The following is a 27,768-nucleotide window of genomic DNA, read 5'->3' on the forward strand; positions in this document are numbered from 1 at the left end:
TCAGCAGAAAAGGTAACTATATTTAGTCAGGAGCACGTCAGTTACATTTGTTAACCAAATAGAATACAAACCAGCTTTTTAAAATAAAAGCAACGATTCTGTGTTGTTGTTTTTTTGTTTCAAATAAATATTGTGTTTCTTCTGTTACTCACAAACACGTGACATGACACACAATCAGCTGGACAAGACGGGGCACACAGTGAGGAGAATCAACAGGGGTTCCACCAGCGCCACAAGGGAACCCCCACATCCGCTGGGCTCCCTCTCGTAACCGAACCCTTAATAAGCCTCAAACAGGACTGACCCAGACAGGCGCTCGTTTCCCAAACACACCTGTATCTACCTGTGAAATGGAAAGTTCTTTAAAAAAAAAACTAAACAAAATTGTTTCCTGAACATATCAGAGGCTTCCTTTTCACCATTAATTAGTGTTTCATGAGTAATTGCAAGGTCTCCAAAAAAAACACTCCTAGGTTCAAATCAAGCATCTCGTTAGTAAATTAAGGGTTTAATTAGGACCAGGGCTGGGAGACCCCCTGATGAAGTCACAGGAACTCTAAACACACTAGTATCAGCACACAGACAAGTTAAGACTTCATAAGTAATGCCAATAAATGTAAACAGAGTAGTAATATCAGTAATAACGGGTTTAATGTTTTAGAAAGTGCACATCTAATAGTCACCTCCCTCAGGGCCTTGCTACAACAGTGCTGTACACTGTGATGCGAAAGATCAGCCAGCACACAAGCCACTGCAGGTCTTCACCCGCTATCCAGGGGCGGTACTGGGGTAACCGGTGCCTGGGGACCCCCCCTTTTCCAACCGTCACTTTGAACACGCATACCATGACAACAGGTGTGGAGCTCTCTCGCCACACGCAGCACAAAAAACATGCTGAGCCACGACCCCTTCAGGTGGTCTGCCAATACTCATGGAAACACAGCGAAATCGGGAAACTCGGGGCCAACGGACTGCGCCAAAACTCCTCTCTAAAGAGGAAGAGGGGAGGCTCCTTTTCTGGGGGGTGCTCTCACTTTCCCCTGCCTTCCTTCACGCCTTGCCTCATTGACGTCTTACGTTCACTCCTGCCTTCTGCACGGAAAACGTCGCCTGAAAATGGAATTTTTCAATTCCGGGAAAGGCGACTGGTTTCAGCCTGCTTCTGAAACTGGGAAGTCAGCTGCCGGCTTCCGAGGGTTTAAGAGCCGCCAGCGCCGACAGAAGCTGAGTCATCCCCGTTATTTTAATTATTGCTCGCTCGCTGGGAAGTGACTCCCGCGACTCTGCTCCCAGAGGAAGGGAGAGAATGGGACAGCCCAGAGGGGTTCTCACGACTCTGCTCCCAGAGGGAGGGAGGGAGAGAACGGGACAGCCCAGAGGGGTTCTCCCGACTCTGCTCCCAGAGGGAGGGAGAGAGAGAACGGGACAGCCCGGAGGGGCCCTGTGACTCTGCTCCCAGAGGGAGGGAGAGTGAGAGAACGGGACAGCCCGGAGGGGTTCTCCCGACTCTGCTCCCAGAGGGAGAGAGAGAGAATGGGACAGCCCAGAGGGGTTCTCCCGACTCTGCTCCCAGAGGGAGGGAGGGAAAGAACGGGACAGCCCGGAGGGGCCCTGTGACTCTGCTCCCAGAGGGAGGGAGGGAGGGAGGGAGGGAAAGAACGGGACAGCCCGGAGGGGCCCTGTGACTCTGCTCCCAGAGGGAGGGAGGGAGAGAACGGGACAGCCCAGAGGGTCCCTGTGACTCTGCTCCCAGAGGGAGGGAGGGAAAGAACGGGACAGCCCAGAGGGTCCCTGTGACTCTGCTCCCAGAGGGAGGGAGGGAGAGAACGGGACAGCCCGGAGGGACTCCCTAGCCCTAGCCCAGGCTAAAGTGTCTTTGCTCTTTGCTCAAGCTGATGGGTGCCCTCAGGTGCAGAGACTGGGACAGGCCTGGAAACATGCCACGGTGCTGGAATCAGACCCTCGACAGATGTTTGATCACCATGGCATGCTAGAACAGCGCTTTGGTATTCTCTAACAGCACTGTAGTATTCTAGAACAATACCCTGGTATTCTAGAGTGGCACTGTGGTATTCTGAAACTGCTCTTAGGCAAACTCCCACGCCAAAGAGACAGAAGTGGTGCCAGAATGGCCTGGTTCACATGTTCTGAGTTGTGCCCTCTGACTGAATGGCGTTGAGGTTTGAAAGACAGACAAGGTGCTTCACTAGTGAGCCTAGCACCTTGGTCTTCATCATCATAGCCAGGCCATAACCCTGCACTGAGACACAGTGAACACACGCCACACACACTTGGACACTCTCCAACATAAATACAGAGCGTACTCACGCACACAGACTCCCTGGTATAAACACACAAACATACAAAACCCTTCAGTATGAATTAGAGAAGACAGAAAGGTCCGCTCAGAGGTCCTGTCCCCTGACAGTGCACAGAGGGACAGCCATGACGTGAGAGCACCTGTGCCGCACACAGCGGCACTGAAACACTTCCCCTCCACAGCCCCCTGCAGAACCTTGCAGCCGGCGCACGTCGCCACCCTGTGGCAGGGTGAGGTAACAGCGCTGCCGGAACAACTCTCAAAGCATTCTGGGCCTGTGCCACCTGTCCCTGTTAATTCCCTTGCTCCCCCCCCCCCCCCCCCACCCAGAGCACTATCACCAGCTGTGATTTTGAGGTAATAAAGCAATTCCCTTTTCAAACAAGTGGGTAACTACAGCTCCCCCTGGTGGAGGGAGGGATTACCAGAATAAGAACAAGTAGCTCTGCATACAACAGTACAACTGTACAGCAGTCCTGTAGTCCACGACCTTGGACTGTATTCACCATGTGTAAATACTGGAGTGTGGGAGAGTACAGCAGCTGCACACACAGTGGGACGGTGCACAGAGTGAGACAAAAGCATGTGCAATCTTATTAAGACACGGTCATTTTGGAATCTACTTTTGAATTCTACGAGACAGCGGCTCTCTTCTGGTAAGTTGCAGCTGTTAATTGTTAAGACCGAAGGTATAACTCCCTCCTGCTCAGCCATCCCTCTCTCCCTGACACCCTACACAGCCCCCCACCCCCCCCTCCCGTCCCCAGCAGGGCCAGCAGGTCCAGCAGAGCTTCACGGCCCGCTCTGGACTCCTGGGCTAGTGCTGTTTCTTCCCAGAGATTCCTCTCTCCACTCTCTCTTACACGTCCGAACACACACTCTCACCAGCTCACACCACCCCCAGCCACACACCAGCCCTGTCCGGCCCAGTCCAGGGTATCTCACACCTGGACACCCCCTGATCCAGGCACACCGCCCCGCCAGGAGCTCAGTCCGCGTGCAACTGTCCTGGCTCCCGGACTTGGTCGCCCCTGGCTCGGCTCGGCCCGGCCCGGCTCGGGTCAGACGCGTCCGTTTCCCTGCATCCCCTGGTCCAGGGCGCAGTGCTGGTGGGCGCTGTGCTGGGCAGCGGCTGTGGCTCCGTGGGCCGGAGGGTCAGCAGGGGCTCTCAGGCCACAGGACTGGCAGGCCAGTGTCAGCTGGCGAAGGGCATCCAGGGCCTCTGTCTTGGCACTGCGCAGCAAATCACACTGACCCTGGGGGGAGTGGAACAGGCAGAGTGAGGCTAACAGACTGAGACTGTGGTCCCTGAGCCTGTCCTCTCCGGACAGTCAGGTCTGTCTGTGTCCAGTGTCTGTGTCCAGGCTGTGGTCACTGAGCCTGTCCTCTCCGGACAGTCAGGTCTGTCTGTGTCCAGTGTCTGTGTCCAGGCTGTGGTCACTGAGCCTGTCCTCTCCGGACAGTCAGGTCTGTCTGTGTCCAGTGTCTGTGTCCAGGCTGTGGTCACTGAGCCTGTCCTCTCCGGACAGTCAGGTCTGTCTGTGTCCAGTGTCTGTGTCCAGGCTGTGGTCACTGAGCCTGTCCTCTCTGGACAGTCAGGTCTGTCTGTGTCCAGTGTCTATATCCAGGCTGTGGTCACTGAGCCTGTCCTCTCCGGACAGTCAGGTCTGCCTGTGTCCAGTGTCTGTGTCCAGGCTGTGGTCACTGAGCCTGTCCTCTCCGGACAGTCAGGTCTGTCTGTGTCCAGTGTCTATATCCAGGCTGTGGTCACTGAGCCTGTCCTCTCCGGACAGTCAGGTCTGTCTGTGTCCAGTGTCTGTGTCCAGGCTGTGGTCACTGAGCCTGTCCTCTCCGGACAGTCAGGTCTGTCTGTGTCCAGTGTCTGTGTCCAGGCTGTGGTCACTGAGCCTGTCCTCTCCGGACAGTCAGGTCTGCCTGTGTCCAGTGTCTGTGTCCAGGCTGTGGTCACTGAGCCTGTCCTCTCCGGACAGTCAGGTCTGCCTGTGTCCAGTGTCTGTGTCCAGGCTGTGGTCACTGAGCCTGTCCTCTCCGGACAGTCAGGTCTGTCTGTGTCCAGTGTCTGTGTCCAGGCTGTGGTCACTGAGCCTGTCCTCTCCGGACAGTCAGGTCTGTCTGTGTCCAGTGTCTGTGTCCAGGCTGTGGTCACTGAGCCTGTCCTCTCCGGACAGTCAGGTCTGTCTGTGTCCAGTGTCTGTGTCCAGGCTGTGGTCCCTGACCCTGTCCTCTCCGGACAGTCAGGTCTGTTTGTGTTGCCCTGTGTCTGTGCATTGAGTCACTATTTATTATTTACCGTTTTTTAATGTACTGTCTACATTGTGTAGGATTGTGGGATTTATCTGTTGTACTGTGCATGTCCTGAGAGAACGGCACAAATAAGAATCCCACTGTACGTGTACAAATGGCAAATAACCTCTTCTATCTATCTATTCCTTCTGGACATTCAAATCTGTCTGCGTTGCCCTGTGTCTGTCTGTGTACAAGCAGTGATCGCTGCCTCTTTACGTCATTTGACCTTCAGCACAGTGATGTTCCAGGTGAAGCTCTCCACAGCCTTGCTGAGCTTGCGTTCCTTCAGCCCCTCCCTCTCCCCCAGCTTCTGGAGCTCCTCGTGAAATTCCATCCCTGGAAGGACAGAGATAAGATACAGACAGTTATATTAGGTTGCAGGCGGCTTCTGTGTCAGCTTTCAGTGGGTGCACTGATCAATATCGCCTGCAGGGGGCAGTCACGCCCTTCTGCTGAGGTCTCCGATGCCCAGTTGAGAGGCGGAGGTGAAACCAGCTGAGACAGCAGGCCGAGGTCTCCTGAATCCTCGCTTCCACGTCTGCAGCTCCAGAACAGCAGCTATCTTGACAAAAAATCGGCGTGTACTTTCATATTTTCCCCACTTATGGGCAATAGCTCTTGCCAGCTGGCACCCAAACCTCTCCGCGTCTGTGTGTGTGCGTTCTGTGTTGTGTTTACTGTTCTGACTGCTTCAGACACACGCCAGCTAATGAGACGCTCCTCGCACAGAGACCCAGGCCAGCTGTGCCTTCATTAGAGGGCTGAGCCTCTAACGAAAGTGCTTTTCAGAAGGCTGACTTTGCTAACTCTGCGCTTTTCCTTGGGCAAAATAAAGCATACAACAAGAACATGTTAAAAGAAATGAAAACGAATCCTATGATCAGGTTAATTGAGGTTTATGACTACCCAACTGGGATCTTGGCTGAATCAAAATCCAACGTGTGGGGGTCTTCTGGACTATTCCAACAGACTTGACTGACAAAAGGTCTCACTCACTGACCCGATTACCCTGCACGTGTGCCGTGTGCTGACACACTCACTCACTGTGCTCACGCTGGCTGACACACTCACTCACTCTGCACCCTCTGACTGAAACACACACACTGTACACTCACTGACAGAAACCAACAGACACATACTCACTCTCTCTCTCACTGTGCACTGACTGACACACTCACTGTGCTCACAGAGGCTGACACACACTCTCACTGTGCACACACTGACATTGACTCTCACTGTGCACACACTGACACACACACTCACTGTGCACACACTGACACACACACTGCACACACTCTCACTGTGCACACACTGACATTGACTCTCACTGTGCACACACTGACACACACACTCACTGTGCACACACTGACACACACACTGCACACACTGACACACACACTCACTGTGCACACACTGACTCTCTCACTGTGCGCACACACTTATTGTGCACACACTGACACTGACTCTCTCACTGTGCGCACACACTTATTGTGCACACACCATCTCACTGTGCACACACACTGACACGCGAACAGACAACATCTACCTGACACACACACACACATCACAGTGATCCAAACACTGCCAGCCCCGCTCCCCCCTCACCGTCTCTCTGCACCTGGGCGATCTTCTCCCACACGCCGTCGGCGTTCTCGATCAGCTGCTTGTGCTCCGCGATCATCTGAGAACCACAGACATGGCCATCATCATCATCATCATCATCATCGCCGAAACGGCAACAGTCAGAACGCCTGGCCCTTCTACGAGAGGGGGGGCGGTCTCTATTCGCCTCGTTCTGACAGAGCGCGCTATTGCCCCGAACGGGACGCGTCTCCCAGCGAGCTCTGCAACCGCGGGCTCGTCTGCTCTCTGCGATTAACGCGCGCCATTCGGGTTTATTTCCTATCAAAATAAACTGCTCCGCGATAGACATCCTACAATGAGTACACACTCCCACAACCCATAAAAGTCTCCTCAAGCACAAGCGCTCTCTTTCGGGCGATGGCCCATTTTCAATCGGAGCGCGCGGACTGCTGGGGCTGGATCTGCCACGCGGACGAGCGAGTCAGAGGAGAGCTGACCGAGGCCCGAGAACAGGAGCCACATCTCCACCTGCCGGAGGACAGCAGGAGCCGGAGCAGCTGGATCCAGCTGTTCCGATGCCCGGATGCTCTCACTCCGGGGGGGGGGACGCGGCGGGGCTCCGCGCTAATTGGAGCAGGATCCTTAAAGGACCCTAAGGGATGTTGTGGAGTTCGGGGATTGTTCAGACGCAGCAGGCACGGGTCGGGAACAGCGCTCCCTGGGCTCCCTCTTGCGGGCAGGGAGTTATGGGAAGCAGCCATTACTATCGCTATAACCCGCGTCTGCTTCCAGACCTCCCAGAACTTCCCTCATCTCCCAGCTGGACCGGGACGGAGAGGGACGAGCCCCAGGATGGCCGGACCGGCTGGCCCCAGCTAGTGGCAGCCGGGAGCTCGGCTCTGGCGCTCTCCGTCTGTGCTCCACAGCCCTTGAATTCAGAGCTGAAGCGTTCCCACGCTGACACCTCTCCCGTACCCTCTCCCCCCTCCCCCCTCCCCTCTCTCCAAGTCGCAATCGTTCTCAGGCTCCCTGCTCCCACACTGCCTGTCGGATGCAATCTTATTAGCAAAGGAGAAGAAGCTTGACACTTACAGCTGCGTTTTCAAAAGACCTAGAAGATGTCTGGAACACAGAGCCCAGCCACGGTACTGAATCTGACACCCTGGCGCCTTTCAAAACACAGCTGCAGGAGCTCCTGAGATCAATCGGCCACTAGCAAGCAGGGGAACTAGACGGGCCGGGCCGTCTCCTCTCCTTCTTAACCTCTTGGGATCTTACAAATATTCAGGATTTTTGCTAAATAAATCAAATGGACCTGATTGTCTGAGAACAGTGGCTGCACATGCACAGCAGTGAACAACGCTGTTAAAGAGACAAGTGAGACAAATACATGTGGTTAGAGCTGAGGCACAGGCATAGAGAAAGAGAGGCAGTGTGGGCTAGTGGTTAGAGCTGAGGCACTAGGAGAGCGAGAGGGAGTGAGTGTGGGCTAGTGGTTAGAGCTGAGGCACTGGGAGAGAGAGAGGGAGGCAGTGTGGGCTAGTGGTTAGAGCTGAGGCACTGGGAGAGAGAGAGGGAGGCAGTGTGGGCTTGTGGTTACAACGAAGGGATGGGTTATTACTTTTACTTACTTATCTTAGAGGACCATTTAGTGCGCCTCAGGGTATTTACCGTGTCATAAGCAGTGAGCAGTTTCCGTGTGGTGTCCGACAGACTGCCCAGTGGTTCCAGGCAGGGGTACCCCTCCTTCAACACCAGGGTGGCACAGGGGGGACCCTCTGGAGTCTGTAGCCGCGGCGCCAGGCTCTGAATGCACTGCTTCAAGTTGGATGCTGGGGGGAGCCCACACAGCTCCTTAAAACACAATGTGGCATTCTGCACACAGACACACAGAGAGGGAGACAGAGGAAGAAGAGAGGCATCAATGTCCAGCACAGCCCTTCCCAGCAGCCCTGACTCCCGGTGGGCAGACACACGTCCACGGCAAGGCCATGTCTGAGAAGGGGTTAATTCTGCCCCTCCGTTCCGGCCTTGAACGTGTGTGCATGTGTGTGTGTTTGTGCTGCTCTCTGCGTGTTAATTAAGCAGCAGAGTCAGTTGGGGACAGTGTTGTGTAATGGAGAGGAGAGGAGGGGGGGTGCAATTAGGGAGACAGACAGTTGATCACCCAGCTGGAAGGAGAGCAGCTGCACAGGACAATTAAGCATTGCTGAAGGCCTGCCTGGGTCTGTGTGTGTGTCTGTGCAAATGCCTTCTAGGACCCCCCGGTGCTCGATGACCAGTGTTTAGGAGCACCTCTGCTCCCCGCTGTGTGAAGGCTGCCCTGCTGCTTGGACAGCTCCCCTCCAAGCCCACCTTTGCTCAGGTAGCAAACCTGGAAAATGAGAGCTGACTTCCTGTCTGGAAATGTCTGGATAAGACTTTAGAGGCAATATGTAGCTTCAACCAAATGAACAGAATGGATTTTTCCTACACTGAAGTATAAAAATGGAAGCTGTCTATGAGCTGCGTGTTGAGGTTCTGACTGCCCTGTGTCTGACCTGCGTGTTGAGGCTCTGACTGCCCTGTGTCTGACCTGCGTGTTGACCTCTCCCTGCCCTGTGTCTGACCTGCGTGTCGACCTCTCCCTGCCCTGTGTCTGACCTGCGTGTTGACCTCTCCCTGCCCTGTGTCTGACCTGCGTGTCGACCTCTCCCTGCCCCGTGTCTGACCTGCGTGTTGAGCCTCTCCCTGCCCTGTGTCTGACCTGCGTGTCGACCTCTCCCTGCCCTGTGTCTGACCTGCGTGTTGACCTCTCCCTGCCCCGTGTCTGACCTGCGTGTTGACCTCTCCCTGCCCTGTGTCTGACCTGCGTGTCGACCTCTCTCTGACCTGCTTGTTGACCTCTCCCTGCCCTGTGTCTGACCTGCGTGTTGACCTCTCCCTGCCCTGTGTCTGACCTGCGTGTCGACCTCTCCCTGCCCTGTGTCTGACCTACGTGTCGACCTCTCCCTGCCCTGTGTCTGACCTGCGTGTCGACCTCTCCCTGACCTGCTTGTTGACCTCTCCCTGCCCTGTGTCTGACCTACGTGTCGACCTCTCCCTGCCCTGTGTCTGACCTACGTGTCGACCTCTCCCTGCCCTGTGTCTGACCTGCGTGTCGACCTCTCTCTGACCTGCTTGTTGACCTCTCCCTGCCCTGTGTCTGACCTACGTGTCGACCTCTCCCTGCCCTGTGTCTGACCTGCGTGTTGACCTCTCCCTGCCCTGTGTCTGACCTGCGTGTTCTCTCGCAGGTCGGTGGCCTCCCTCAGGGGGGTGGCGGCCGGCCGGAAGGCCTCGTCCAGAGGGCGGATCCCGGTGTGCCGCAGACTGACGTGCTCCCGGCTGCGCCGCGCCCGGCGGACCGACAGCCCCCGTCTCTGCGCCTTGCCGCCGCCGCGCCGGTTGGTCACAGCCACGTGCACGAAGAGCGCGGCGCGGGGGAGGGGCTCCCCGGTGAGCGACAGCAGCGGCACAGTGCGGTACCCCGGCTGCAGGCACTCGAACGCGATGGTGTACTGGCCGATGAAGTCGTCGCCGATGTAGTCGTCGTCCAGGACCACGAAGCGCAGCAGGGCCAGCTCGGGCAGGTTCACCTGCGGACGGACACGAGCCCTTCAGTTAAAAGACATCAGCACCACCACGTTAAAAGTCGTCACTGTTATTGCGACGAGCTGCGTGGGCCCAGCTCATACTGATCAAGCACGTGTTTCATTCCACTGCCTGTTAACAAACACCTTTTACATGTCTTTACCCTGGAAGGCCAGGCTCTTACAGGCTCGGTGCACGAGGGAAGGCTTGTCCTGCTGGACACACGTTGGCGTCTCCAGTTTTGGTTCCAACTGGAGAAGCCGATTAGACAACCAGCCCCGCTGCTGGACAGCCGGCTGTCTTCAGGCTCTGTCGAGCCGAGCCCGCCCCCTCCCGACCGACCTCACCGTGAACTCGAAGGTCTCGTCGAACAGCGGGTCGTCCTGGTTCTGGGCGGCGGTGCGGGTGCGCTGCTCCGCGCAGTCGGCCGGGATCCCGTGCAGCTCCAGCACCACGTAGGGGTCGATGACCTCGCCCTTGGCGCCGGCGCCCTGCGGCTTGGGGAAGCTGTGCCCGCTGATGACCTTGACGCGCAGGGTCTGCGGCGGCACCCCGGGCACGCAGCCCTGGGAGTTGGCGCTGAAGTAGGAGACCTCGTCGCGCATGACGGCCGGCCGGAGCACGTAGCCGCAGCCGCCGTTCGGCGCGAAGCGGCCGGCGTGCAGGTCCATCATGGCGCCCGCCGTCTGGAAGTTCATGGCCACCAGCTGGCACCCGCACTTCCAGAAGTCCTGCGGGTTGGGGTTGCTGGAGTCCAGGCGGGCGGGGCTGGGCCGCACGCGGCTCAGGTGGCGCTTGGTGTAGGCCACCAGCTCCCCCGGCGTGTCGCTGGCCAGCCGCCGCGCCACGCCCTCGCCCAGCGAGCACAGCGCCCAGCCCGCCTCGGGGCCGGGGCCGGCGGGCGTGGCCGGGGGCGAGGGCGTGGCCGGGGGCGGGCAGGAGCTGGAGTAGGCGCGGCTGCCGGCGCGCGCCACGGCCACCAGGTCGGACAGCTCCCGCCGCAGACGGAGGCGGCGGGGCTCCGGCGGGGGGAGGGGCGGCGCCACCAGCGCCGCGCCCGGGTCCCCCTCGCCCTGCAGGGTCAGCCGGCGCCCCGCCCGCGCCCCGGCCTCCTCCTCCTCCTCCTCCTCCTCCTCGTCCGACACCTCGCCCTCCGAGCCGCCCTCCTCCGGGGGCAGCTTCTTCCCCACGAGCAGCACGCGCCCCCTCAGCTGCTCGGGGGAGGGCAGCGCCCCGGCGCCCGCGCCCGCCTGAGGGGCGTACAGCCGCCCGCCGAAGGCCTCGCGCAGGAGCCGCGCCAGCGCGCGCTGCTGGCCGGGGGAGCAGCGCTGGCGCAGGTACAGCAGCAGGGGGAAGGGCGAGGAGAGGAAGGCGTACTTGTTGACGACCTCCAGGGCGCTGCGGAGCCCCACGGGGGCCACGCTGGCCCCCGCTCGCTGGTGCTGCTGCTGCTGGTGGAGCCGGTCCCCCAGGACGGGCTCTCCGCCCGCCCCGTCGCTCGCCGCCAGCTCCAGGCAGCGGCAGCCCAGTTTGAGGGCGCGCACGAGCCCCGCCAGGTCCAGGGCGCCCTGCGCCTGGCCCCCCACGAGGTGGCTGCGGTGCGAGGTGCTGATGTAGTAGTGGGACAGGGGCAGGCCCATGTCCTGGCACACGCGCCGGTGCTCGGGGTCGAACAGCTGGCACTCGGGCGACAGCAGGAAGCGCGTGAAGCCGTCCACTCCCAGCAGGCCGCGCTCCCGGCCCTGGGCCGACGGCTCGTGGCGCCGGATGATGTCCAGGCAGGTCTCGGGCGTGGCCAGGGCCAGGCCCTGCTCCGTCTCCAGGAAGAGCCGCAGGTCCTGGGCGTCCAGGCTCTCCCGCTCCTTGGACAGCTGCGCCAGCAGGAAGTAGACGTCGGGGCGCGTGCACAGCTCGCAGAACGCCTCCTGGAACTCCTCCAGGGTCACGCGCGAGGTCAGCTTCTCCTTCTGGCACTGGATCTCCTTGAACTTCCGGCGCACCTGGGGGAGGAGAGAGAGAGGGTGAGAGAGGGGAGAGGAGGGAGAGAGGGGAGAGGAGGGAGAGAGGAGAGTGAGAGGAGAGAGAGAGGAGTGAGAGGAGTGAATGTTGAGAGAGACAGGTGAGAGAAAGGAAAGGATTGAGAGAGAGGGGAGTGAGAGAGGGGAGAGAAGGGAGAGGAGTGAGAGAGGGGTGAGGAGAGAAGGGACGAGAAGAGAGGAGGGAGGAGAGGAGTGAAAGGGGGTGAGAGGAGTGAGAGGGGGTGTGAGAGAGGGGAGAGAGAGGAGTGAGAGGGGGTGTGAGAGAGGGGAGAGAGAGGAGTGAGAGGGGAGAGAGAGAGGAGTGTGAGAGAGAGGAGTGAGAGAGGGGTGAAGAGAGGAGGGACGAGAAGAGAGGAGGGAGGAGAGGAGTGAAAGGGGGTGAGAGGAGTGAGAGAGGGGTGTGAGAGAGGGGTGTGAGAGAGGGGAGTGTGAGAGAGAGGAGAGTGAGAGAGGAGTGTGAGAGAGAGGAGGGAGGAGAGGAGAGTGCTCGCAGTGCCCGCTCCAGTCCTTCCCCACGCCGACCCACCCTGGTCTCCTTGACGCCGGGGCACAGCCGGCAGACGGTGCCCACCGCCGTGTCCTCGGGCACGATGCCGAAGCCGTCCTCGTCGGCGCGCCGGAACTCCTCGGCCAGCCAGGCGGCGCGCATGACGCTGCCCGGGCTGCCCTCCAGCGCCTCCCCGCCGCCGGGGCCCGGGTGCGAGAGCAGGAAGCGCAGGCCCGTCACCCAGATGTTGGCCACGTCGGCCGACAGCGCCGCCAGGTCCAGCGACTGGTAGCCGTCGCCGTGGATGATGGAGAAGGCGGCCTCGTCGGCGAGCTGCTCGGCCGGGCCGTGGTGCCGGAAGGTGTCCGTGCTCTTGCCCGTGCGCACCTCGCGGATGCTGGCGATGTCCAGCCGGGCGCGGTCCCCCTCCTTCTTGGAGGGCTCCCAGCGCAGGCAGCGCAGGTCGGGGTCCAGGGTGTAGAAGCGGCTGTAGAGGCGGGCGTTGGGGCGCACCTTCTTCAGCTCGCAGCCGCACTGCATGAAGGCCAGGCAGTCCGCCGCGCTGCTGACCTTCTTCTCCGAGGGCATGCTGCTGAACGACACCGTCTTCTTCCGGCTGCCCGCGGCCTTCTGGGCCTGGGGGTCCTGGGGTCGGGGGTCAGGGGTCAGGGGGGAGCAGGAGAGGGAGAGGGAGAGGTACGGTGAGACCGAAGCGGTATCGAGCAGACGGCGCTGGTCCCTCACGGCCCCGACGGGCATCGCCGTGGCGCCGGGCACTGGGGCAGGAGGAGACTGCGGAGGAGCCTGTGAAAACCCGCGGAGAAGCGCGACACTGGTGCTGGAAACACACTCCGACTTCAGGCATCAGCCCGCCGTGTGCGTTTCAGCTGACGTCAGCCACAAACACCCCCAGAGTACCCCAGTGTACCCCAGAGAGCTGTAGTAGGACCACCTGCACTTACGCGCTGATGTCAAAATCCTGGAGCCTGGCACAGTTAGTAAACTAGGAGGATTAGCTAGCACTGTAAAAGCTGAAAACCCTAACCCCAAAATTCGAGACTGGGGACACACCAGACAGCTGCCGAGTAATGCAGAGAAGCGCCGAACCTAAGACTGAGGGGAAGTGCACTGAGAACTGGGAACAGGAGGCAGCTCTCCTTTACACAAAGGGCGGCGGGAGAGTGGAACAGGCTGTTGAAGCCGATACCCTCGCTTCTCTCAAGAAACAGCTGCAGGAGAGAGCCTCTGGTCAAGTAGCTACAATTAAACTATTAAACAGGCCTGATGGCTCCTTCTGATTGCGACTTGTTTTTTTGCCAGCTGACCTCCCTGCTACTCTTGGGTCTTCCTGGCGTGCAAAGCCTGAGCTCTCCCTGCCTGCACGCAACACATCCGTTTTTCTGCAAAAGCTGTTCTAGAGTAACCGCACATTAAACTTCAGCTGCTGTGCCTGTGACCCAGGGCCGGCTCTGTTCCAGCCCAGTTTCTGGCTTTCCCGGGCCGTTAACCCTCCCCTTCCCCCACACGTCGCGGCATAATCGCTTCAAAATCAGAAAGGCTCAAAGATCAGAGTTGTTAAAATACTGGCGATTGCACATTTTCCCCCAAAAAATCTCCCGCGCTACAATCTCTCCAGGAAGGGGTGCCAACTGATACCCAGCCTGGTCCCAGCCACCCCATTCCTCAGAGTCAACCGGCAGGCGCGCAGGAGGGAGGGGGTCATGCTGTTTCTGGGTGTCCGGGGGTTTATTTTGTGCGGAGAAAGGTTCCAAGCAAGACACCATTCACCCCAGCTCCTGTAACTCGTCTGGCTGCTTGTAGCCAATAGACCCGGGAATTTCTTGAAAGCGACCGGGGTGTTGGCATCGGTAGCTTGTTCCCCACTCCCACTTCACTTTGTGTAAAGCAGTGCCACCTTTCCTGTTTCTTTAACGGGCTGGAGCGCGGAAAAGCCCCCGAACACCATCCAAAACGCCACCAACACGGGGCTCTCTGGGCTCCGCAAGGAAACTATTCATTGGTGATTAAATCTAAATGTTTCCTGCCTTGCACACAGCTGCCTGCCCCCACAGCTCGCCTGCGCCACAGACACTTTCTCCACGAGCGAGCGGCGACTCTCCCCGATCGCTATCGGGACTCTCCTTGTTGGGGCCACGGCCTGTCTTTGCACGTCTGAATGAAACCAGCAGAAACAAAACAACCCCTCCCCTCCTTCCAAAAAAATAAAACCGCTTGGAAAAACATCTGTTGAGGAGGTCACGTGGTGTGCCAGGAGCTCCAGAGCCCCCCTGCCCCTCCTCCGTTCGGGCTCAGAAGAAACATTCTCCACCCCGACGTCAAACACACGCTGGCACACTGAGGGGGCTGTGTCCCCAGTCAACCCCTGCACCCCAACCCCTCCCCGTCCTCAGGCCCCTCTCTCCCCCCCTGGCAGGGCTCCCCTGCGCCCCCAGACTGGCCAGGCCCCATCGCTGTCCTCCGAACAGGGTGGGAGAGGTGGTAAGCAGACCCGCTGATCGCTGCTCATCCAAAACAACAGCCACCTTTGAGGCGTGCTTTTTACATGAGTACACCGCCAGGCTAAGAAGGACACACTTTCCAAATTCTTACGTACGCACTGATGTTTTATTATATATATACTGTACGTATGTTGCATTGGATTGAAGAAGATACACTATAGAAACATGAATCACAGGACACAAGTGGAAATAACAGAGCATTTAAAACTTGCTTATTTACACAATTGTGGGGGTGTGCAACAGGCTGCTCAGCCCTGTTGTTGAGGCCGAGATCGAGACGCAGATGGACGAGATGTTGGGATAGCCGCTCACTATCAAACCGAACGGCCCCTCTTGTCTGTGACCTGTCTTATGTAGGTAATGTAGCCGTACCAGCTTTTTATTAAGCAGAGGTCATGGTGCATTGCACTGGTCCAGCAGACACAGCGGTAACGGCCTGCTGGCGAAAGGAAAGTCGCAGGAGGTGTGGACACATGGGCGAAGGCGACACCTCGGATTTCTAAACCACACCTGTCTTTAAAAACGACCTGTCGCCACTGCCCCCCCCACCAGGATGGCCAATCAAGGCGAGACACCAGGGCCATCCGAGAGCCATCTCCAAGCAGGAGTTTCTCTCCCAGCAGGCTGTCTTGCCCTGCTGCACGGCGCCGAAGAACCTGCCCCAGGGCTCTCGGGCGGGACAGGGCTGTCGGGGTGCAGCAGGACCTCTGTATCCCTGGAGGCGAGAGGCTGAGAAACGCAGCCCTGCAGGACAGTCTGGAGCTCTGAGGGGCGGGCGCTGGGGCAGCTGATCTCCGGCGGGCCCGCAGGCAGCTGCAGCCGGACCGGTGCTCCACGCGGGCCGGGCCTCTCGGGTCGGCGCTGCGAAACCATGGCAACGTCCGCACCCCCGAGCCGGGCTCTCCACAGAAGAGCCGATCTCTTAACGCACAGATCTGGCTTAAAAGGGCATGCGTCGCTTTTAATCCTTTAATCTCTCTGCCGACTGGGTTTTTTTCTCCTTCTCCCGCGCTGCGGAGGAGCCGCCCGGCCTGAGAGTCCGGGAGGGAGGGAGGGAGACTGGACGGCACTCCAGGGCCCGGGCCCGGCTGCGAGTGGATTGTTCTGAACCACAGAGGGACACTGGACAGAAGCCGAGACCGACCACCTCTCACACAGCCTGGGAGCAAACGCCTGTGCACACGTAGCGCCACTCACACATCGTACCGACCAGTCTGGCTCCTGTAGCTCCGCTCACAGGGCAGGGCAGCTCCCAGTCCCGGCTCCAGTGCAGTACTGGGAACACTGGGAGCTGTGGGGCAGAGCGAGAGCAGGGGGACGGAGCTCTGATGTAAACACCGGAGCGAAACGTTCAGAGGCTCACGAGTGCAGTAAAGCAGAACGCACGGGCCCGATTGGCACGACACGCCAGATGGAAAGCTACCCTGCAGGGCAGGGGCCTTGGTGAGCGTGACGCAGCTCCACCGGGGCGGGCCCTCACTGGAGGGAGTCTGCAGTTCCAGCGTTACCATTTTAGAGAGGGATCTGGAACACACGGCCAGTAAATAGCTCCAGGAGTCGGGAAATCAACCGTTGCATAAACAACCTTCCACACGCCTGCCGCTGCTTTCAAGTCAGAAGCGACAGCTCCCGGGCGGCCACTGGGGGGCGCCTGAGCACCCCGGGTGATGGTCCTCGGACCCAAGTCCGCACCAGCTCCCAGGAGAGGATCTCAGCAGCCTGCCCAGGACAGGGGTCTGGGGACATGCCCAGCGCTGCCCGGGACACGGGACACGTAATAACCATAAAATAATGATTTCAAAGGCCGGGACAAAACGGTGAAAAATCAGTGGCGGAAGAGGACCGGCCCTGCGGTGAAACGGGGTCAGCGATACCGGGGGCAGCGCGAGCCGCGGGCGTGGAGTGGGCAGCACCGCTGGTGCGCTGTTTATTTTCATCCACCCCCCCACTCTCACACACACACACACACTCCCACTCCCACTCTCTCACACACACACACACACACACACACCTAGAGAGTCACATCTGGAGGGGCGGTGCCGATGCCGATGGCATGAAATGAAGATGGAGAGCACACGGCTCAGGCTGGAGTGTATCTGGGTCACGGCCGCAGCTCAGATCTGCCCTGTAATGGAGAGTGCTCACACTCCCAGCCACCGCAGTCAGAGCCAACAGCTGAGGAGGGGAGAGGGAGGCAGTGTGGGCTAGTGGTTAGAGCTGAGGCACTGGGAGAGAGAGAGGGAGGCAGTGTGGGCTAGTGGTTAGAGCTGAGGCACTGGGAGAGAGAGAGGGAGGCAGTGTGGGCTTGTGGTTAGAGCTGAGGCACTGGGAGAGAGAGAGGGAGGCAGTGTGGGCTAGTGGTTAGAGCTGAGGCACTGGGAGAGAGAGGGGGAGGCAGTGTGGGCTAGTGGTTAGAGCTGAGGCACTGGGAGAGAGAGAGGGTGGCAGTGTGGGCTTGTGGTTAGAGCTGAGGCACTGGGAGAGAGAGAGGGAGGCAGTGTGGGCTAGTGGTTAGAGCTGAGGCACTGGGAGAGAGAGGGGGAGGCAGTGTGGGCTAGTGATCAGAGCTCAGGCACTGGGAGAGAGAGAGGGAGGCAGTGTGGGCTAGTGGTGAGAGCTGAGGCACTGGGAGAGAGAGAGGTAACAGCTGCAAGGCTTTTGTTTTGCGTCTTTAAAATATGCATAGTATTACGTAATTTAATTTGCTTATGTAACGTGTGCGAGCCCCCCATCACAGCCCAGCCCCTCCCCTGAGAGATGAGCTGCAGTGCTCAGTGCTCAGCCTGTGCAGGGCCAGCCTCGCCCACAGACCCTGCACCAATATACGAACTCCCAGCCTCCAGCAGGATGTGCCTTCCCCATGGCAAACACCAGGGAGCACAAGAAGCATCGTGGGAATGGTAAACAGCCATATATTCCCACATTGCGTTGAGTCCACACACACAAATACAGAGCTGCACGGGCCTTAAACTGCACTGCCTCCCTGCCTCTCTTCCTGTGCCTCTGCTGTGAACTCTGAGCACTGCCTTAGTGCTGGAGGAGGCGCCACCCTTCAGACGAGAGGTCCAGGCTACTGGGTCATTAAAGGACCCAGGGCTCAGTCTGCAAGACAAGGGGTCCCGCTAAATTCCACCGGCGGCTTGTACTGTCCGGACACCTAGAGGAGCACTGTCTCACTCTCCCTTGCCAGGTGTTCAGTACATGCTCAGGTGTTCCCACTGCCAGGTGTTCAGTACATGCTCAGGTGTTCCCACTGCGAGTACTGGTGTCAAGACATGCTCAGGTATTCGCACTGCCAGTACTGGTGTTCAGTACATTCTCAGGTAGTCCCACTGCCAGTACTGGTGTTCAGTACATGCTCAGGTTTTCCCACTGCCAGTACCGGTGTTCAGTACATGCTCAGGTGTTCTCACCGCCAAGCACATTCTCCTGGACTCGAGAGTCGGCCAGGGTCGAGGGGCGGGTCACCACATGCCATCCACATCCTCTCCCAGGAACAGTCGCCCCTGCCCCGAGAATCTCATCCAGCGGCCAGGGTACCCGCTTCGACAACGGGGCAGGGCAGCTCGCTCCACGCTCGCCGAATTCCCTGTGTAAAGAGAATCCCTTGCCTCGGGCTCTTCCCTGTCGTTTCCACTTGCTCAGTGCCTTCGGGCGCCTGTATCCTCTCCGTCTCGTCAGTGCAGAGAGACGGGGAAGGCTCAGTCCTCCAGCCCGGCAGCGCGGGGCGCTGCGTTAAGCTGCAGAATGCAGCCGGCTGCCCTTGTCTGGTCCTCTGCACCCCTCTGTGCTTCCCGACAGCGTGACCCCACCGTGCCCACAGTGCCTGGCACTCCCCGGCTCCTGGCAGCGAGAGGGCGTGGCACGTGGTTCTCCTTGGTCCGATGCCCGGGCCAGAGAGCGCCCCCCCCCGAGCAGGAAGAGTCACACTTCCGGCCCCGGAGAGCGGTCTTCCAGGGGTCCTGGAGAGCTCGCAAAGGCGGCGTGCCTCTCCCCGTCTCCCCGCCGCAGCGACAGGGGAGCCTGAATTTCAATCCGGGATGCGGGGTGCGCCCCGAAGCAGAAAGGCGACACCGCAGTATCGCCGTGGAAACCGGAGCCTTGCCGACAAGGGACAACGGAGCACATTGTTAGCGCTCACACACACACACACACACACACACACACACACACACACACACACACACACACACACACACACACACACACACACACACACACACACACACACACCGCTGTCAGCTGCGCTGGACGTCTCGACAGACTGCGGACCTGTCAAGGTTCGGAACCGCAGTTTAAAGCTAAAGTTTTAAAGGCTACATTTCCTGCATTTTTCATGTTGATCTCCAAGGGCAAAGTGACAAGAGAGAAATAAAACTGACCGCCTTCGGAGCAGTGATCGGCAGGGGCAGAGCGAAAGAACTGGAGCCGAGCCCAATCGCAGGAGCAGTCTCGGGAGAATCTGGGCTCGGAGAGATGTCTTCAGTGTGGAACGCCAAGCAGGGATTGCAGGGCTGAGCTAGGCTGATGCCCCCTGCTCATTATTATACAGAAGAGGGCAATGCAATATTGGCGATGCCTAGAAGGCAGTGACCCGACCTCCGACCCCCACAAGGCCCTGCTGAGGGGCCCCGACACCAGCCAGCCCCAGGACAGCACTGCTCCAGCACCATGCCACTCAACACCACCTCACGCAAACAACACAAACTGGAACAAGACGCACAAGCCAGGTATCTGCCCAGGGTGAGAGACATCAGACCCTGACGAAGTACTGGCTCAGGGACCGTAGACAGGCCTAGGCTCTCGATACTAGGCAACATGGGGAGACCCGGCTATCCAGAGAGGACGGGCTCGGTGACCGCTGCCTGGACACCGAAACCAGGCAACACAGACAGCCCTGACTGTGTAGAGAGGACAGGCTCGGTGACCGCTGCCTGGACACCGAAACCAGGCAACACAGACAGCCCTGACTGTGTAGAGAGGACAGGCTCGGTGACCGCTGCCTGGACACCGAAACCAGGCAACACAGACAGCCCTGACTGTGCAGAGAGGACAGGCTGTGCTCCAAGCAGGGAGAAGCACAGATGCATTTTATGCTACACTGCAAGAAAGACTTCGGGATTAGACAAACATCCTTCATCGAAATAACAAATCTAAGCCCAGAATTCCCACACCCGCCAGCATCAGGACAGCGTCCAATGCTGCCGGGAGAGAGGGGGGGAGGGAGCTCAGAGCTGAAGCCCAGTGTGTGAGGAACAGACACCGAGCCTCCCAGATGAGCACGCTTCATTGTTGGGACTGTCCTGCTGTTAGTAACACTATCTCCTTGATCTGATCGCCGAAACTGAACCCGACGACGGGCCTCACCTGGGGCCCTTCCTCGGTGGGGCGTGAGAGAGGGGACCCCCGATACCGAGAGCGAGCCCGGCGCTTTCCTGCCCCAGGGCCCGAGGCGCACTGCCAGGAGAGTGTTTACTCTGTCTGGGTACAGGCTGTCACCTGGGCAAGACTCATCACCTCACGTCAATAACATGTCTGCAACGCTCCAGGGAGAGGGACAGAGAGGTCAGGAGGCCAGTCGGACACTCAGACCAGACCGTCTCCGGTCAGTCAGTCAGCCAGCCAGAGGTCAGTCCTCTCCGCAGGGTGCCGGAGGGGGGTCAGTCCAAGCCCCGCCACCGGACCCACGCAGAGCTGACCGCAGGACCTCCGCTGCCGTACAGGCCAGCCCGATTATTCGAGGAAGACATCGGAGACGCCTGCTCAGAGGAAACTCCGCACAGGCAGGTGCCCGGCAGCAGGTGCTGGTGCTGGAATCATTGATCGGGCGGGTCACAGATTTTAACCCAACTCGGTGCCAAGGTCTTTGATATCAGACACCTGTCGGACACAGCCAGCCATCTGAGCGATCAGGCTGAGCCGAGCCGGGACTGGGTTTTTGACAAGGCTCTCAGCCCGATGGGTCAGACAATCGATCGATGAGACCTTTTGGCCCCCGGCATGAAGACGGGCCTACAGTATGTTAACACAGCAGAGGGAGAGGAGATCGCAGAGAGCGTGTGGGTCTCGGCTCAGCCGAGCGGCCACTGAGCCGGGGATGTGGGGTGCAGACAGTGGGGTGGGGGAGTCTCGCTGGTCTGCCCCAGAGGACCGGTGGATTTCTTTCTCTTGGAAGAACAGATGGGTAGATTAGTCTTTTGTCTTTTACTGGGCTGTTTAATTGGATTTACTTCTACATAGATCTGGGGGGGGGTGCATTTACAAAGCCTTTACACAAAAAAAGACAAACCCTTGGCCTTTCAGGCAATGTCTTGTTTGAAAGACGCATCTTATCGAGCAGGTATAATACAATTATTAGCTCCTGTGTGACGTGCGTGCTGGCTTGATTCGATTACCCAGCTAACCTAGTCTATAGTCAATAGGCTGCATAATAGGGGCACAGTCAGCCTCCACTGGAAAAGACTGTTACCAGGGGACAGGAGAGGGAGAGGAGAGAGGGAGAAAAAGGAGAGAGAGGGAGAAGGAAAAGAGAAGTCTGCACTCTCCTGGCATGACTGTACTGTGTGAGACTCTTCTGGACTGCTCTGGCCCAGTCTCTGCCAGTCCCTCTCGGAGACCCGAGTGGCACAGTGCCGAGCCCAGGTGTCTGAGGACCGAGCGAGCGGCACCACGCTCTCAGCCCCAGGGCGGGAGACAGCGGGCCTGAAGGAGTGATACCATCAGACACCCTCTTCACAGAGAAACAGGAAGGCACGGGGCTGCAGGAGCTGAACCTGTTCAATCACGACCAGGGAAGACTCCCGATACAAGTACACAAACTCCAAACACCTCACAGGCACTGACAAGTCTGCCCAGCGGGCGTCTTCAGGATCAACGGAAAAACAAAAGGGGGCAGTGCAGGGTGTTCCCGAGAACAGGAAGCGCTTCTTTACACAAAGGGTGGTGGGAGCATGGAACATGCCATGCTGTGGAAGCCAGACCCAGCCTGCGCTGTTTCTACCAAGGTCTAGTGTTGTCAGCTCCTGCTGTGCCGTGGCAGCTGTGTGCTTGCGTGCGTGCTTGTGTGTGTGTGTGTGTGTGTGTGTGTGTGTGTGTGTGTGTGTGTGTGTGTGTGTGTGTGTGTGTGTGTGTGCCAGGCTGGCCGCAGCAGAGTGCATAAGACGGCGTGGCTCAGATCAGATGAACAGCCCCCTAATCGTGAGCTGATCCCAGCAGCACGCTCCGCCGCACACATGCCGCGCCAAGGAACATCTGACACTAAAGAACCGCTAATTATTTTAATTACGCCTTGTTTGCATATGAATAAGATGCCAAGGTCGTTTGCGTCATCTTGCGGGGACGCCCAGCGGGATGCTCCTGCAGAAAGGTTTCCGTGTGACGACGAGAGCACCAGCGCAAGTGTGTGTGTGTGTGTGTGTGTGTGTGCATCCCCCCCCCCCTCCCTCAGTTCAGTCCAAAGCGCTCTTTGTTACTGTGGAAATCGCTTCCTTTTTTGACACAGAACTTCCAAAACTCACCACACCCCTCGTAAATAACAAGAGCTAGCTACACAACAGGCCAAGCAACAAGGAACTGACAGCATCTAAAAATCAACAGACGCGATAACTGGATGGTTTAGCTCAGGCCCCAGGCCTGTCTCCTCCTACTGTGCAGCCAGCAGGGGGCAGCCTTGAGGCAGCGGGGTGGGCTGAGGGGTAGGGGACAGTACTGCCTGCTTATTACCCTTCTGGAAATGTCGCAGAGCTTTGCAGTGACGAAGCTGTTGAACACCAACCTCAAAGCGATGGTATTCAAGAGCACGAGCCGGTACACAGGCCCGTTCTCCTAGAAATCAATCCCAACATTCCGTTCGGTGCCGCTGTTCCAGTCCCCCGCTACTCTGTGTGTAAAAAAAAAAAAGAGACCCCTATTTTCAATCCTAAGTGCACCTGCTTTTGATTTCCAGGCGTGACCGCGGTGCTGGGACACACTGCCCTGGGGTGACACCGCTGACCCCGTGAACCTCCAGCGGTGACTCTAGCTGTAGCGAAGCAGATTGCCCTGGGGTGACGTGCACCACTGCAGAGCCTGGGGCAGCGGGGGTCAAAGCCAGGCCCCCAGCTACAAGCAGCAGAACCTATCCCGCCTCCTGTCTGATAAAACGTGCATATGAGGGCTCTGCCTCTCTCTCTCTCGCACACACCCCTGCATGCTCCCGCCTCCCCCCTCGCTCTCCACCACCCCTGGGGTCTCGGGACAGCCCCCACACCCACTCTCTCTCGCCTCCTGATCCGCCGAGAGGCCCGCTAACAGAGCTCAGGGACAGCAGAGGCGATTAAACACTGAGCTCATTAGCGAGGCTTGATCCGAGACTCTACTCCACGGACAGCTGTCTCCTGCTGCTCCGGCGCAGCCCAGCCAGGGGGGCCCAGCGCCGTGCCCTCGTGCCTTAACCCTAACCCACCCCGCGGCACAGGACCTGCAGCCACCAGCCTGCAGAGCCAGACTGCCCAGCGCTGCCAAGATCTCTCCAGCACTGCCCAGCACCACCCGGCACTGCTCAGTTCTCTCCCCAGCACCGCCCAGCGCTCTCCCCAGTGCTCTCCCCAGCACTGCCCAGCACTGCCCAGCACTGCCCAGCACTGCCCAGTGCTCTCCCCAGCGCTCTCCCCAGTGCTCTCCCCAGTGCTGCCCAGCACTGCCCAGCACTGCCCAGCACTGCCCAGCACTGCTCAGTTCTCTCCCCAGCACCGCCCAGCGCTCTCCCCAGTGCTCTCCCCAGCACTGCCCAGCACTGCCCAGCACTGCTCAGTTCTCTCCCCAGCACCGCCCAGCGCTCTCCCCAGTGCTCTCCCCAGCACTGCCCAGCACTGCTCAGTTCTCTGCCCAGCGCCCTGCCCAGCGCCCTGCCCAGCGCCCTGCCCAGCGCCCTGCCCAGCGCTGCCTGCTTCCATTACCACTGCAGTTACAAACCCCCTCACCTCCCTCCCGGTGTGACAGAGTGAGAGAGAGGTGGAGACAGGTCCTTGTGTTCGCTGTCTGTTCTTACCTTAATTGACCACAGCTCCTCAAGGACATCTGCCTCTGGCGTTCACGTGACGCTCTCAGGAAAGAGGCAATATCATCACCAGGCCTAATCTCGAATCTTGGCCAAGGGTACCCCAGCCTCTCCGTCTCTGCAGCCTGGCTCGGAGACGGGCACACGCGTTGCCATGGTGTATGCTATCGGCATCAAAATCTCGCTTCGCGGAGCAGCGAGCTAAAAGCAGTCATGCAGGATCATGAGACTCCACCTCACAGCCTGCCACTCTCCCGAACTGCACTGAACACACCCGCTGAGTCCTCTCACACTGGGCTGCTGAACACACCGGGGCCCAACCCTCTCACCCCAGGCTGCTGAACACACTTCGGTCCAGCACCACCGATACAGGCCAGCACTGAGGGCACCAGGGCACTGATACAGGACAGCACTGAGGGCACCACTGATACAGGACAGCACTGAGGGCACCAGGACACTGATACAGGACAGCACTGAGGGCACCACTGATACAGGACAGCACTGAGGGCACCACTGATACAGGACAGCACTGAGGGCACCAGGACACTGATACAGGCCAGCACTGAGGGCACTGATACAGGACAGCACTGAGGGCACCACTGATACAGGACAGCACTGAGGGCACCACTGATACAGGACAGCACTGAGGGCACCAGGACACTGATACAGGCCAGCACTGAGGGCACTGATACAGGCCAGCACTGAGGGCACCACTGATACAGGACAGCACTGAGGGCACCACTGATACAGGACAGCACTGAGGGCACCAGGACACCACTGATACAGGACAGCACTGAGGGCACCAGGACACTGATACAGGACAGCACTGAGGGCACCAGGACACTGATACAGGACAGCACTGAGGGCACCAGGGCACCACTGATACAGGCCAGCACTGAGGGCACTGATACAGGACAGCACTGAGGGCACCACTGATACAGGACAGCACTGAGGGCACTGATACAGGACAGCACTGAGGGCACCAGGGCACCACTGATACAGGACAGCACTGAGGGCATCATGGCCAGTTTGTGTCATGGTTGTGTGTGTCCCAGTGGGGCTGTGCTGTTGGGCCCGGGCTGCGAATTGGTTGACTTTGATCCGTGTTGCTGTAACCCTGCTGTCCTGAGGCCGGGTGGCGCCAGCGAGCTTCAGGACCAGCTGGCCGAGGGGGCCAGTGGAGGCCGGAGGTCCTGTCCCTGACTTCTCCACAGCGGCCCATATACTGCTCCTCTCTGGCCCTCCTCTCCCCCCCCCCCCGTCTCCGAGCAACGCCTCCCCCGCAGGAGCTGGTTTCACTGGGCTGCACTGGGACCAGTACCTCAGCAGTGCTCATTCCCATGCCCCCTCCCCCCTTCCGCCCGCGGAGCGTGACGCAGGGACCGACAGGAACACGGCGACTGTCCCTGCTCTTGGCCGCCCTCCAGAGCCCGCTGTGAGAGCAGGATACCAGTAAACAAACGCCCGCGGGCCGAGAGAGTCGGGCCCGCAGCGCTCGGCCGATAGCAGCCTTGACACAGAGATCAGAAGCACAGCGACGGGACAAGACACACACACACACACACACACCGTGAGCCAGCAGCCTAAGCCTCCACAGCTGAGCACTGTCCCCGTCTCTGCGCGGAGATAAGCATCTCTGCCTCTGTGCGCCGCGCAGGGGGACGCTCTGCCATTTCCCATCCTGCGCACAGGAGATAAAACTCTCGGCCGGACGGAGCTCTCTCTCTCGCCGCCCCCAGGACGCCGGGGCTCAGAGGGGAGCCTGGCGGAGAGATGGCATCACTGGCGCAGCGCTGGGAACACCCCCATTACACCTGCTGGACCCCAGCGTTTGACTGCAGCCCCACGGCCCCCCGGTGCTTCTTCGCAATCCCCCCAAAACACTCTGAAGCCTCTGATCACACCGCAGCCAACACCTGCACACACACACCGATACATGCACACACACACACCGATACATGCACACACAATCCCTTACACACACACACGCAGATACATGCACACACACTCCCTTACACACACACACAATCCCTTACACACACGCAGATACATGCACACACACTCCCTTACACAGCCACACAGATGCATGCACACACTCGCTTACACACGCACCAATTCATACACACACTCCCTTACACATGCACAGATAGATACACACACACAAATACACACACACACGCGCACTCCCTCACACAGAGGGGAGAGGAGCCCAGCACCCCGCCAGGGGCTCACAACAGGGGTACCCCCCGGTACCCCCGCTCTCACACAGGCAGTCCAGCTCGCCACACGCGGGTTTGGAGCAGGGGTGCACAGGGTCTCTGGGCCTCTGCCTCAGGCCGCCACAGGGGCGTGTGCTCTACCCCACGGGGCTCGTGTGTCACTGCCCCCCAGGGGTCCTGGGGGGGGGTGCTGTCCGTCAGCACTCACCCAGCTTCCAGGACACCTTCATGCTTAGAGCAGGCATGGCGGTGCCCGCTGTCCTTCGCGCCGACAGCGCGCACAGAGCCGCGTACAACAACGGCGCCAGCGGGGGCCCCCTCACGCGCACTAGAGCCGCCCCATCTGCCTGCTCGCCACCTGCCCCACCCGTGCACCTCGGCGAGACCCCGCCTGTCCCGGCCGCCTCGCCCAGACCGGGCTCCTGTCTTGACTAAAGGCAGCGGAGGCGCCGGCACCGTGTGCACCGTCTCCCCCAGTAAACTACACCCTGTGACCCCAGATCCGCTCTGCCACTCCTCAGGCTGCCCTGACGCCTCGGGCTCGAGCGACGCCCGGGGACCCGGGTCTCCGCAGCCCAGCCCGGCCCGGCCCGGCCCAGCCCGCCGGCGGCTCCTACCTTGATGATGCTGCTGCGCCGGGGAGCCGCCTTCGCCGCCTCCAGCAGCGCCGCCTCGGGGTCCGCCGAGCCGCCCCGCTCGGGCAGGTGGACAGCCACGCCGCTCCGCCGCCCGGCCCGCTGCGCCCTCGCCGGCGGGGGCTCTGCCGGCAGCCCGTCTCCGCACAGCCCGTCCGCCGTGCCCGGGCGCTCCCGCTCCGACATGGCCAGCCGAAACCGCTCAGAGGCGCCGCTGCCTACAGACTACCCGGACGGGGCATGCCCTCCGACCGAGACCCGTCTTAATGGTCGTGCTGGTTGCCTGCTCGCTAGCGTGTCATTCTGCAGCCTCGGGTTTCTTCGTTTTTTAAAGTTTATTTTAGCCGCCAACCGGGAGCCTTCCGGGGAGCTGCCGGGTGCGGCTCCGGGCCCCCGTTGAACCTCAACACCCGGGGAGGTCCGAAGTTTTCCAGCCGGGGCGGCGGGCGGCTCTCGGGGTTTCGCAGCCGATCCTCGGTTCCAGCGGTGTCGCGTCCAGGCGATCAACAAGTCTTCTCCCGCCGGCTCGGCTCGGCTGTGCCTGCTGCAGGACACACCGGGAAAGTAGCGAGCGGGGCGCGCCGCGCCATCACCCAGGCAGGAGAGGGGTGGCGGGGGGTCCCGTCCCCCTGTGTCCCCGTCACCCCAACCCGAGCCCACCGGCGCCCGGTCCGTCAGCTGTCACTCAGTCCGGGCTGGCTGCTCACAGACGCGGCGCCGCGCTCGTATCCCGGCGGGCCGGGTGAGAGAGAGATCAGCTGCTTTCTTTCCGCGCTTCGTTTTTTCCCTCCCTGCCGCCACTGCCCTTCCCGCAGAAGGAGAAGCAACCGGAGCGCAGGCAGCGAGGAATCAGCCCGAGTCCAGCCGCTTCTGACAAGAATGAGGAACATCTCCGCCAGCGCCACCCCCCCGCCTCCTCCGCCCCGCCTCCACCTCCTCCGCCCCGCCCACTCCTCGCGATGGACGCCTCCTCCGACCAATCGGCTACCGAAGCGGGGCTGCCGACGTC

At 59.7% G+C, this 27,768-nt stretch overlaps 1 protein-coding gene across 1 annotated transcript; it reads right to left on the reverse strand.

Moving 5' to 3' along the window:
* Positions 1-27,673, reverse strand: plcl1 (phospholipase C like 1). Its single transcript, XM_088605855.1, has 8 exons — positions 26,742-27,673; positions 12,389-12,994; positions 10,171-11,823; positions 9,469-9,828; positions 7,883-8,086; positions 6,233-6,308; positions 4,854-4,963; positions 1-3,576 (listed from the first exon to the last, which is right to left on the reverse strand). Exons 1-8 carry the CDS (start codon positions 26,943-26,945, stop codon positions 3,382-3,384), a joined length of 3,408 nt encoding a protein of 1,135 aa, XP_088461981.1. The 5' UTR covers positions 26,946-27,673; the 3' UTR covers positions 1-3,381.
* Positions 27,674-27,768: the final 95 nt, after the last annotated feature.

The sequence above is a fragment of the Lepisosteus platostomus genome, chromosome 14 (assembly GCF_059453375.1).
Source record: "Lepisosteus platostomus isolate fLepPlt1 chromosome 14, fLepPlt1.hap1, whole genome shotgun sequence".
Taxonomy (NCBI): Eukaryota; Metazoa; Chordata; class Actinopteri; order Semionotiformes; family Lepisosteidae; genus Lepisosteus; species Lepisosteus platostomus.